This window comes from Corapipo altera, unplaced genomic scaffold (assembly GCF_003945725.1).
Source record: "Corapipo altera isolate COAL_440 unplaced genomic scaffold, ASM394572v1 133, whole genome shotgun sequence".
NCBI classification, from domain to species: Eukaryota; Metazoa; Chordata; class Aves; order Passeriformes; family Pipridae; genus Corapipo; species Corapipo altera.
Window position 1 is genome coordinate 1,500,688 of NW_020884939.1, and position 11,717 is coordinate 1,512,404.

General features: G+C 41.7%; 1 protein-coding gene across 3 annotated transcripts; it reads left to right on the forward strand.

Moving 5' to 3' along the window:
• The first annotated feature begins 551 nt into the window (after positions 1-551).
• On the forward strand, positions 552-11,612 carry VPS26A (VPS26, retromer complex component A). 3 transcript variants are annotated; one of them, XM_027660961.1, is made up of 9 exons: positions 552-574; positions 2,934-3,083; positions 4,778-4,850; positions 6,862-7,018; positions 7,464-7,628; positions 8,030-8,136; positions 8,440-8,508; positions 9,086-9,228; positions 9,902-11,612. In XM_027660961.1, the coding sequence occupies exons 4-9, from the start codon at positions 6,966-6,968 to the stop codon at positions 10,013-10,015; spliced, it is 651 nt and encodes a 216-aa protein (XP_027516762.1). In that variant the 5' UTR covers positions 552-574; positions 2,934-3,083; positions 4,778-4,850; positions 6,862-6,965; the 3' UTR covers positions 10,016-11,612. The 3 variants fall into 3 exon arrangements, with proteins under 3 accessions (XP_027516762.1, XP_027516761.1, XP_027516763.1); XM_027660960.1 differs by lacking the exon at positions 552-574 and adding an exon at positions 738-821; XM_027660962.1 differs by lacking the exon at positions 552-574 and adding an exon at positions 2,399-2,417.
• Positions 11,613-11,717: the final 105 nt, after the last annotated feature.

The following is an 11,717-nucleotide window of genomic DNA, read 5'->3' on the forward strand; positions in this document are numbered from 1 at the left end:
AAAAGCGAGGGTTTGGGGGAGTTTTAGTGCTGTGTACGGGTTAGAGGTGCCCGGTGCCCACGCCGGTGCGGGGTTGGGCCGGGGAAGGCGCGTGGATAGTCCCGGGACACGGGTGGATCCCTCGGGATCGCGCCGTCCAGGAAGGGCGGCCGCGCTGTGCCCGGCGGGAGCGCTGGGCGTGCTCCCAGGGCTGTTTTAACGAGGAGTAAAAAAATACGTGTCATAAAGAGTCCCTGGATCGATCCGCTGTGTGTTTCTGGGGTGTTCGTGTTCCCCGACGCGTGTCTCTGCCCCTGTTGGGGGGCCAGAAGCCGCTCGGAGCTCGGGATGAAGCTGAGGTTGGGGTTTCTGCACCCTGTGCCAGCTGCCGGAGCCCCCCAGGCCCTTCAGGGCAGCTCTCACTCGCACTTAGGACTCAGTGCTATGGGGTTTTAGCCCCGATGTAGCAGCATTTTCAGCGTCTGTCTTCTGAATAAACCCAACAGCACAGCCAGGCGTCCGAACGCTCGAAACAGGAGTTTCTGAAAACCCCAGTTCTCCGTCTGCATTCTCCGAAGCTGTAACATAATAAGCTGTATGGTGGCTTCTTAAAATACTTCTCGTTTTGCATAGTTTCCCTGTAGCGGTATCTTCGACAGCAACTGGGGGAGATACCAGCTGTTGATTTCTTTATTCCGTATGTTCTTGTCCTCCCCGGAGGAGATCAGAGCTAATCTCGTATGGGGGCAGTTGAAGTGCTCACACGCAGCCTCCTGAGAAGTGATGTTACCAGTGTTAGGTCTGGCTGACTGTTAATTATGGTGCAGCTTCAGAGTTGGAAGGTACTGTGAGAGCATCTTGTTGTTTGCTTAGAGGTGGCGTGCTCTCCCCCTGCTCTCTTGTTTAGTTTTGGGGAAATGAGTACAGTTTCTAAGGAAAAAATGTGGGCATGCTCAAAAGCATTTTATGTTTAAAAGAGTCTAAAATTTGGAGTTCTTCTTCAAACTTTTTTTTTTTTGCTCTTCCCCAGGAGCCAAAAATCAGTAATGGTTTTGGTGTGCAGTGTTTTAAAAACAAAACAAAACATCTTTTTGGCAGTCAGTGCAAATCTGTGCTTGGCAGAGACTTGGAAGACAGTTCAGTTTTACATCTGACCACCTTCTTGGTCCTCTGCTGCTGCTGCTTTCCCCTCAGAATGGGAAGTGAATATAACTGGGTTTCATATACACAGTTATATACATCTTTGTGGATTGGATTAGGGCTGATTGCTGTCTGAACAAAGTTTAGTCTTGTGTGGGCGCTATAGCTCCAGCTTGCACTGTGTCTCTGCTTGGCTTGGAGGGGTAAGCACAAAGAGTTCCTGCTGCTGAGCAGTGGCATTCAGACCAAACTTTCCTCTGGGCTTGTTGTTATTAATGCAGCATTTCAAACCTCAGGTCCCCAGAATGTCTTGGAAGGTGTTCTTACTCAATGTTTTATATTAAATTGGTGAAGTGAGAATGACTGTTGTGGTTTAACCCCAAGTGGGAGCTAAGCACTAGGCAGCTGCTCCCTCACCTCCCACCCCACTGGGATGGAGAGGAGAAGCAGAAGTAAAACTTGAAGGTTAAGATAAGAACAGCTTAATAATTGAAACACAGTAAAATATAATAATAATAATAATAATAATAATAATAATAATAATAGTTAATAATAAAAAGAAAAACCAGTGATGCACAATACAATTGCTCACCACCCTCTGAAAAATGCCAGACCCTGACCAGCCCCTTCTGGGTAACTCCCCCAGTTTGTGTGCTAGGCAGGACACTCTAAGGTGTGGAATATCCCTTTGGCTAGTTTGGATCACTTGGCTATGCTCCCCTCCACCTTCTTTGTGCACCTCCTGACTGTCAGAGTGTGAGGCACAAAAAAAATCCTTGACTTGGGATAAACCCAACTCAGTAAGAACTGAAACTTCAGTGTGTTATCAACCTTGCTCTCATACTGAATCCAAAACACAGCACTATGCCAGCTACTGGGAACAAATTAACTCTAGAAGAAATTATTTCTAGGAGAAGTGAACTCCAGCTGAAACCAGGACAGGCTGTTTCATGTATACCAAATTTATCTATTTGAAACAGATGTTCTCGTGGAGAACATAGTGTAATTTCTCAAAAAAAAAACCCCAAATCATCGTGAATTAGTGAAGTGTTGTCTGCTTTAGTACATCAAAGCAGATTAGTGTCTAATTCTCAGGAGGAAAGTGTTGGCTTTTGTACTAATCTTGTTGAGTTTCCCATAGAGGCACTAACATGTTTTGGAGCCCGTTGTAAGAAGTGTTTGTGCAAGTTCAAAGGATGATCTCTCATAGGGTCTCGTGTTTGGGGTGATCAGAGCTGCAGCCTGGGGAATGCTGTGGTGAGCTGAGCACAAACATTGTGCCTGGAGCAGTGTTACAGGTACACCTGGAACACCCCTCTGTGTGCTGGCAGAGCTGTGTAGCAGAGGTGGTTGTATGAAGAACTGCTGTCTCTCCAAGCTGCTCGTGCTCTCTTTGTTTGTTAAAGAGAACTAGGGGTGTAGGCAGGGGCAGCAAATAAAGTGCCTATTCCCCTTCCCTGACCAGGGAGATGCTTTAGGCCTTGCATGATACCCCCTTTTGTACCTACTTTGCTTTAGTGTTTTTTTTGTTTGTTTGTTTGTTTTGAGTAGTAGTAACTACACTGTACTTTTTATAAATGGTATATTTTGTAAGAACTGTCGCTGCTTGTTACTGACATGATTTCAGTTACTTGCTGGATGAACAACTGTCCTTTGTCATCACTCTTTCTTGGGTCTCTGATACATAATGGGTTTGTAACTTCATGGAAGCACAAATGCTTTTCCCCAGTGTATAGTGCACAGCTGCAAGTGAACACCACATTTAAAATGGAGTGTCCACTGTGTAGTAACTTATCCAATTCTTGTTATTCCAGAGTTTTCTTGGAAACCTTTTCGTTCCTGTTTGTGAGATTGATGTTGTCCTTAATGATGCTGAAACACGAAAACCAGCAGAAATCAAAACAGAAGATGGTAAAGTAGAAAAGCATTTTCTCTTCTACGATGGAGAATCTGTTTCAGGAAAGGTACATATTTATTTAGAAGTGACTGTTAATTACTGTCCTGATTCTGGCATGCAGGTGCATGTAGGAGGGCTATGGGATCTGCATTTTCAGCTTGTGGTATTATTCAAAGAGGAAAGTGTTTTGCTATATGTGATCTCTTCAGCCATAGTCATCCAGACAGCTGATAAAACTGAACAGTAGCTGTTTATTTGTTTCCAGTCATCCTGTATTTATGAATAAGCTTTTTGTGCAAAGATGTGCAATCCTGTCGTTGCTGCTGACGAGAAAACTGTTCCAAACTGGATCCCTCTGATTCCCCTTCCCCTTGAACTCCAAAATCCACAATCCAACACAGGTAACAGTAATCTTCGGCTGGCACAGTCAACCTGCTTTGCGTACCCTGAAGATAACCCTGTGTTTCACGCCCTGAAGTGGTTTCTGGAATTGCATCAGAGGAGGAATGTATGAAGTTCGTCTGGCTGCTGAATCAACAAGAGTTTTCCTTACTGGAAAAAAGACCATGAAGTTTAAATTGCCAGAGGGATTTCTCTATGTTCAGTGTTGCACTTAGGAACTCCTTGTTCTGTTTCACTGGAGCCATCTTTGCTCTCTGAATACTTCTGTTATCGTGCACCTTTCCACCAAAAACTTGAGCTGGGTGCTGGGTTCTGAGGTTGACTTGTAAATGCCTACTTTGACCTTGGCTGGCCTGTTGTCACTGGGCATCTTCCTGCTCTGGAGATACTGTTCCATGCAAAGGTCTTGGTTCTCTAGAAAGTTCCTTTCAGGGATGTGAAACTCGCACAAGATGGGCCTCAAACTCAGGAGGCTGAGGGAGAAGCTTGTGATCACTGGAGCACTGCTTGCTTGTGTTGGTGATGCCTTAGAGGTGCCTCATGAATTTTGACTAACACAATCATAGTGGGATGAGGAGGTCTGGAACACCAGTCACTTATTGGACAGCTTCCCTCTACCCTCTCTTTCTTTTCACCCAAAGATGGATTATTCAAGCACTTTATTTCCTACTCAGATATTGACAATGTATTGGATTTTAAACTACAGGAATTTCTTTGGTTGTCACTGTTCTCATAAGCAAACATCATATATGCTTAAATATTTACATGTTTCCATAGAAAGTATTCCCTTGTGGAATCTTTTCTTGTCTGTTTGTGAGAATCAAAGTCACAAATTAAGGCCTTCATAGAAGGTTTCAGTATCTGTTCTTTTTCATTGACTTCTCCAACACCAATATTTAGCTGCAATCTGCTGAGGAAGGGACTGAAGCTCACTTGACTTGAAAGGAATGCATCTGGTGGCAGTTCTTTTTTGGACTTCCAATGTGACTGTCAGAAGATGCTTTGAAGCTCTCAGCCTTCAAAGATGGCAAGAAGATCACAACTGACTTATTGAACTCTGCTTAAGCTCTGGCTTGGATTCTTAATTTTGGGACTTGGAAGTTTCAGGCTTAGTTATTCAATTCAGTCTTGTGGATGATTAGATTTTTCTTGAATGCTTTAGTGGTGCCTTGGAAATGCTTAATTTTATAATCAGCTGTTTGATTTGGCTACCTTCAAGCTCTGGGAGAGCCAATGAGAAGAGGTCTTAGTTTTCATAGGCATGTACTAATATGTTTTCCTTATTAATGAGATGATATATTAGAGTGAAAGTGTTGAAAAAATGTAACTTTTTTTTTTTTCTTCTTTTTACCTTGGTAGGTGAACGTCTCCCTGAAGCATGGGAAGAGATTAGAGCACCAAGGAATTAGAATTGAATTTGTAGGACAAATTGGTGAGTTTAAGCTATAAAGGGGCTGTTAGGGGCTTGTGGCTTATGGAACTTGGCACTTGTGGCTGCCAGCAGTTTGGCTCAAACCATACAACCTGATTGGATTAGTGGATGATAAATGGCAAAGGGAAGTTATATCCTCCGTATTTTAAAGCAAGTGATTACTAATTTTTTGTAGTCAGAAAGTCTCTGGGAGAGATATATATACGTGAAGGAGAATGGTGAATATTCAGTCTGTCTCAGACTAGTTAAAAGTTTGATTAATAACCACCAGAGATTTCTGAAAACTAAATTTGCGGTCTTTTTAATTATGCCTCTGACAGAGAAGAGGCATAAAAAAATAAATGATGGGGCAGCCTACAGCAAAAATTTTAAAATTCTATGGTACTTGGTTCTCTAAAACCTAGTTTTATACTGTTAACACAGACCATGATGGCTTTGGAGGTTTTCTGTGCTTTTTAGCGAGATAATGTGATATTGACATTAAAAATGTAAATTGGTTATGACTGTACCTAAGTCTGCTCAGATTTGAACTATGGGGAATCTTTATTATATCTAACCTCTTACCAGTCAAGGTGATCTCTCTGCACTGCAGGTGTGACTGAGTACTGGCACCTGCTGCTTTATACTTTGAGGTTTATCAGGGAGCTCTAAAAGCAAACTTCCAGAATAAAACAGGACTGTGACGGGAATGAGGCATTAGGAGATGGGGGAAAAAAAAGAGCTCATGTATGTCAACTTCATTTAGTCTGTTGTCTTGTGATAGCTGTACAGATTGTTTTTCATCTACTCTGATTTATAAGTTCTCTAAATGACTTTAATTTGATGCAGTGTTTCTTGAATTTTGTGTGTTTCTGGGACTCCGTGTTGTGCTACCATTTAGAAGTCCATGGAGTTATGCAGGAGTGGTTTTAAGCTCCTGCTTTTTGTGCTTGCCCCTGTTTTCTTTCATCTTTCTGAGTTTTCATATAGTAATGCAGAAATCAGTGCAGTAGTGGGATCTCTCTGCACTGTTTGGAGAATAAGTCCATGTCAAAGACTTACTCTAAACCAGCTTCTCAGAGTACAGCAGCTTTCCTGACTGGCACAAAAGGTATTGGATATGCAGCAGTAAATAAATTCTGTATGAGAGAAATGCTTGTCATAGCAAACCAGGTACACCTTAGATAATTTGTGGCCATATTAGAAAAGTAAGCATTTCCTAGTTAGTGTTAGTTTCTACCAAATTGGCCATGATAAACTGTGGAGTTGGTGTGTTTAGTTCATTTATTCTTTTCTGAAAAGCTTCAGTTTGTGTAAAACCAGCTACCATTGATGTTCAGTTTTGAATTGTAGAGGCGCTTATTTTTAGATACTGAAGTGCTTGGGTTTGGATTTTTAGGGTAATTTTTATGGTAATTTTTGGTGAGAATTGCCTGACACAGATGTAGGGATGGGTAGGTGACACTGCTCTGGGGACAGGAGATGCTGTTGCTGTGAAACTGCTCTGTCTGCACTTATGTCTTAAGAGCTCATTTCCAAATGACTGACTTCGACCAGGGGTCATAAAAGCCATTTGATTGTAGACTAGTAGTAACAATAAACCATTTGATAGGTGGTGTTAATCTGCAGGAGACCAGTTAGGATTGCTGGCCTGTCCTAAATGAGCCAGCCTTGACATTGCTTAGGTTTTGTCCCTGCAGCAATAAATGCTGGAAGCCAAAACCAGGCAATGCTAATTACAGAGCGTGTGAGGCAAGAAGTGCTTATTAAAGCTAGCTAAACTGTCATTAAAAAGCAGTGCCATGCTAGTGACATGTGCTCTGTTCATTGCAGTTAGCCCTTCAGGAATGCTTACTGTGGGTTGCTGGAACTGAAGGTAACTTGAAAACCTGGACAAAACATCTGATCAAATATGTGTATTTTAAATGAATTGCTTCTGTTGTGCTCTCACATACTCCTGCCAAATTAGAGACAGTTTTGTTTGCTGAAAATAAACACTGAAACATGTTTTCCTTTAACTTCCTAACTTTAGAACTCTTCAATGACAAAAGCAATACCCATGAATTTGTAAACTTAGTGAAAGAACTGGCCTTACCTGGAGAACTGACCCAAAGCAGAAACTATGACTTTGAATTCATGCAGGTTGAAAAGCCATATGAATCCTACATTGGTGCCAACGTCAGACTGAGGTTTGTAACTGTTGAACCTTCTTTCCTCTCCTCCCCTGCAGAAAATCCATAATTTAGCATTTATGCTGCCTCCCCTTCCTCCTTTTGGTTATTAAATGGGACATGTATCAGCCAGTAATTAGTGTGCCTTGATTGGAGTTGCTGGGATCATGTTATAATGTGACCTTTTCTACTTAATTTGGAATTACTCAGTGCTGTTTGTATAAATTAAATTCTTGCAGCTCAGTCAAGTGAAGACAGTCCATGTTCTCTCCTTTTAAAAAACCAACATACCCACAACTGCAGAAAACACTTCCACATTTCTACCTATGAGTGCTTTGTCTTGTGTTTTGATGTCTTACTCTTTTCTACTTAGTCTTATGAGAAAGTACACTGGTCTTTCAGAGAATACCTGTACCTCAGGTAATTCTGAATCATGTTGGGTAACTCAGTGCCTTTCTTTTAGGTATTTTCTAAAAGTGACAATCGTGAGGCGTCTCTCAGACTTGGTGAAGGAATATGATCTGATTGTCCATCAGCTTGCTACCTACCCAGATGTAAACAACTCCATCAAAATGGAAGTGGGCATCGAGGACTGTCTCCATATAGAGTTTGAATACAACAAGTCAAAGTAAGTGTCAACCCAAAACACATTCAGGTGAATAACTGGGGATGAAAGGGCTCAGTGTGTAGTATTGGATGAACAGCCTTGGCTTCTGGAGACTTAAAATGTAGAGTGCTAATTACACAATGGCCTTTGCTGAGAAATACCTGTCTGTTCTGCCTGCAGTACTGACAGGAAGGTCACTAGCAAATATTTGAGGCTTGATTTTTGTGTTTGTGCCTTTTCAGTCTGAGTACAGCACCTCCTTTGCTAATACTGCAGCAATGGGAATACTCGAGGGGTGCTGATCTCAGCGGGGAAGTAAGCTAACAGGCAGATAACATAACTGCCTGTGTAACTTGGGATTCAAGAAGGTGTGAGAGTCGTGTTTAGACTTTAATGAAAACCCCCATTCTGTTCTTTTAAAGGTATCACTTAAAGGATGTGATTGTTGGAAAAATTTATTTCCTCTTAGTGAGAATAAAAATTCAGCACATGGAGTTGCAGCTGATCAAAAAGGAGATCACTGGAATTGGTAAGAGAAACGGAACGGAAGCTTGTGTGCTGGTATGCAGACCTGGAGAGCAAAGTCAGTAGTTGCAGCTTTAGCTCAAGCACTTCCTTCTCTCTGGGGTTTGACTCCCATGTGCCTGTTGTGCTTTGGCAAGGATACTTAGTAGTGTGCTTGCTTTGGCCACCTGTAACTCAAGTGCAAGACAAAGGCAAAGCAGCAGTGTTGCCTTAATTTAAATGCTTTGGGATGGCAACTGTGTGATAAAGCTTTGTAAATGTTTGAGACTGGACCAGGTGTTCTCACAGTGAAAACTTGTTTCACCAGGACCCAGCACCACAACAGAGACTGAAACCATTGCAAAGTATGAAATAATGGATGGTGCACCAGTTAAAGGTAAGTAACTGTGCTTGTTTTAAAGGGCAAGCATTTTGTGTTTAAAACTGTATTTAAAACATCTGGGGGAGAAGAGATGGCTTAGATAATTACTTTTTTCTACAGAAACCACACTTCTTAGGTTGCTGAAATGATGGTGGATTTTTCTATTCAAATCAGACATTTTTATTGACTTAGGGCATTTCACTTGGGATCCTAGTAACTTTTCCCCTTATTTACCACTGGAAATTCTGACTGGTCCTTTTATCAAACCTGACTCCATGGTATAGGCCAGCTCTAGAAATTTCAACATACTGATCCTTTTGCCTTTCCTGGCTACCTTGCTTGCAGTGAGGAAGGATTCCCACTTTTCATGTCATACTTGCCTCTGTGCTCAGCGTTGTGTTTGTAATTTTCTTTTTGTTTGGTTTGTGGTGGTTTTTTTGTTTGTTTTGGGGGGGGCATTGTGTTTTTTTTTCTTTAACCAAGGAAGGCACAGACAGTGCTTGGGAAACTTTATTTTCCATGTTTTCTGAAACTATGTTAATTATTCTGGTTTTAAAGAACTAATTTAAGGGGTTTTTTTTCTTATTTTAAGGTGAATCGATTCCTATAAGACTGTTCTTAGCAGGCTATGACCCAACTCCAACAATGAGGGATGTGAACAAGAAATTTTCAGTGAGGTACTTCTTAAATCTGGTGCTTGTGGATGAAGAAGACAGACGATACTTCAAGCAGCAGGTATGGTCTGTAGCAATCTCATTGCAGAATTATCTGGGCTATTGTACAAAACACTCTGTGGGTAAAATGGTCTAGAGATGCATTGGTTTGCTTGTTTTCTTAAACTGCTGCAGAGGGAGTTCTCCTCTCAGCACTAGCCCAGGTTCAGATTTGCAAAATTGTAAAAAGGGCTAGGACATTTGGCTTCAAATGTTACAAAAGATGAGGTGATGCTCAAAAGGATCACTAGAATGAAGCTGTGCAGGTTATATCAAATCTTCCTCTTACAGAGTAGGCAAGGCAGTGTAATTAGACTTGGAAAATAAGAGGTAGCTGGAGCATGCAGTGGCTGTGATGGCTTTGAATTTTGAGAAAAAGTGGAAGAAAAATTTCTTGAACCCTTTAATACTATTGAAGTTGGGAGTAGGGATAGTTAAGGAAGAGGTGACTGCTCAAGATTGCAAGTGTTCAGGCAGTAACTAAATATGCAACCTGAATTGTGTTGTCTTTCTGTTACTTTCACATGAACTGCAGTGTTAAGCAGGGGGGATGCAGAGCTTTTTGTGGGGTGTTGTTTTTGGTTATTTTTTTCTTTATGTTCCCAAAAAGTATTTGTTTATCAGGAACTTAAGGCACTTGATGCTTCTGCCTTAATGGTAAGTGATGGTTTCAAGAGTGTTTTCTTCCTCAACAGGAAATAATTTTATGGAGAAAAGCTCCTGAGAAGCTGAGGAAACAACGAACAAACTTTCACCAGCGATTTGAATCTCCAGAGTCACAAGCATCTGCTGAGCAACCTGAAATGTGAACTGGTCTAAGGTGAAAAACTTTGCAATGCTTCAGCAGGTTAAAGATGGCAGCAGCCTGTGGGAAAAGAAGGCCAAAATTCCCATTTACAACTGTCTTCCTTCATCTTGCAGTGCTGCGTTTCCCATACTACTAAAGCATTCTTCAGTTAAATTTCAAGTATGTATATACACTTAAAATAAAGTGCTTTCTCAAACACTGGAACTTTCTTAAGCTACTATTTTATACTGCACATTTACTTTAATTTGATAATGTTATATGCACTTGGATATGTGTCAGCTTAAATCTGGTTATTTCCATGCATGGTAGGCTGGTGTACTTGATTTTTGCTGCTCACCTCTACAATGTAGACTAAAGCATTTCCCTTCTCTCATGTTGTTTATTGCATGTTTCTTTCCAATGTTGCTTATTTGCATTTGTTTTATTTTGAAACCGCAGTAAGACACAATTGACTAAATCACACTAAAACTCAATGTTTACGGTGAATTTGTCCTAAGACTCCTAATTACTACATTGGACAGGGTTTCACTAAAGCTGCATGTACATGACTGTGATAACTGTGGAGCCTTCAGACACCTCACCACGAGTTCTAAGAGGCTTTGAATCTGTCAGTAGCAAAGAATGGAAGCATCTTTGCCCTCCCTCCCCTAGTTCTCTCTCTACCAAACTTCTCTAAGCCTTTCACGGGAGTCACTCCTGACTCTTGGGGGCTCATTGCCCAGTAACTAGTGACCGTGCAGGTGTTGTTATGAGTTCACCTTCAGGTGCTGAGTGGTGAAGTATTTGAAAGTAGTTGTCTCTTACTGATGAAGTTAATTCTAGTAACATTGGTTATTTTGCAAATACTGTGTTTCCTCCTGGCTTCATGATCCCACTGTCTTCACAGTCTGTCTCTAACTGTCCTCCAAGGACATCCTTCCAGGATTGTTAGAGGGCAAATGAGCCTTCTGTGGTCTTCTGGAAAGGTATTTGGAAGCCAGGCCAGCCTTAAAACTCAGATGCTTGCCTGGCACAGCAGGTTGTTTATCTTTCTCATCATCTCATGGGCATTTAGTGTTTGAAGAAGTAGCTTTAAGGAGTTAGCCAGCCTTTGTTCACAGCAGAGCCTGGGCTCTGTCCCAGACAGGCTTGGGGAGAAACCAGAGCCTGCTGTGGGGAAGGCGACTTGAACTTGGGGTTCACTTGGCCTTTAGAGTGAACTCCGGTGCAAGTGTCATTGGTAACCTTACTTTATGAGTAAGTGAATAATCAAATTACATTTCTGTAAGAACTGTTTTATTACTGTGGCACTTTGATAAAGCAGAGACTCTGTGTACTTTATGCCAGGATACTCCTATTGTGGATATCGCCGGCTGAGAGCAAATCCAACTCCCTCATGTAAGTGCCTGTTCAGAAACTTAAAAGAATAAAGTAAAAAAGAAATAAAATAAAAAAACCAAATATTTTCATGGTCACTTGCATGTCGTAAAACTTGGGAACGATGATTTTGAAAAACCTGATTGTATTTAACCAGCCTCAGATTGCGAACCATGTGTACGGAGCAGGGGAGCCCTCCTGAGCTGCAATTTGAACTATTAAACAGCTGCATTCTCACTAAATGCGGGTTCTGTGTGTGTTTGGCGAGCGCTGCCCTCCCTGAGGGCACTGGGGGAGCCCTCCCGCGCCGCAGTTTGAACAGCTGAACAGCTGCCCTCTCGCTCACT

What these genes read in the sequence shown, in the direction of transcription:
- VPS26A (XM_027660960.1), top strand. Translation starts at nt 798, where the DNA reads ATGGTGCAGCTTCAGAGTTGGAAG. An exon ending in GGTGCCAACGTCAGACTGAG is followed by an intron (nt 7,019 to 7,463) that starts GTTTGTAACTGT and finishes CCTTTCTTTTAG; the next exon opens with GTATTTTCTAAAAGTGACAA. An exon ending in GACGATACTTCAAGCAGCAG is followed by an intron (nt 9,229 to 9,901) that starts GTATGGTCTGTA and finishes CTTCCTCAACAG; the next exon opens with GAAATAATTTTATGGAGAAA.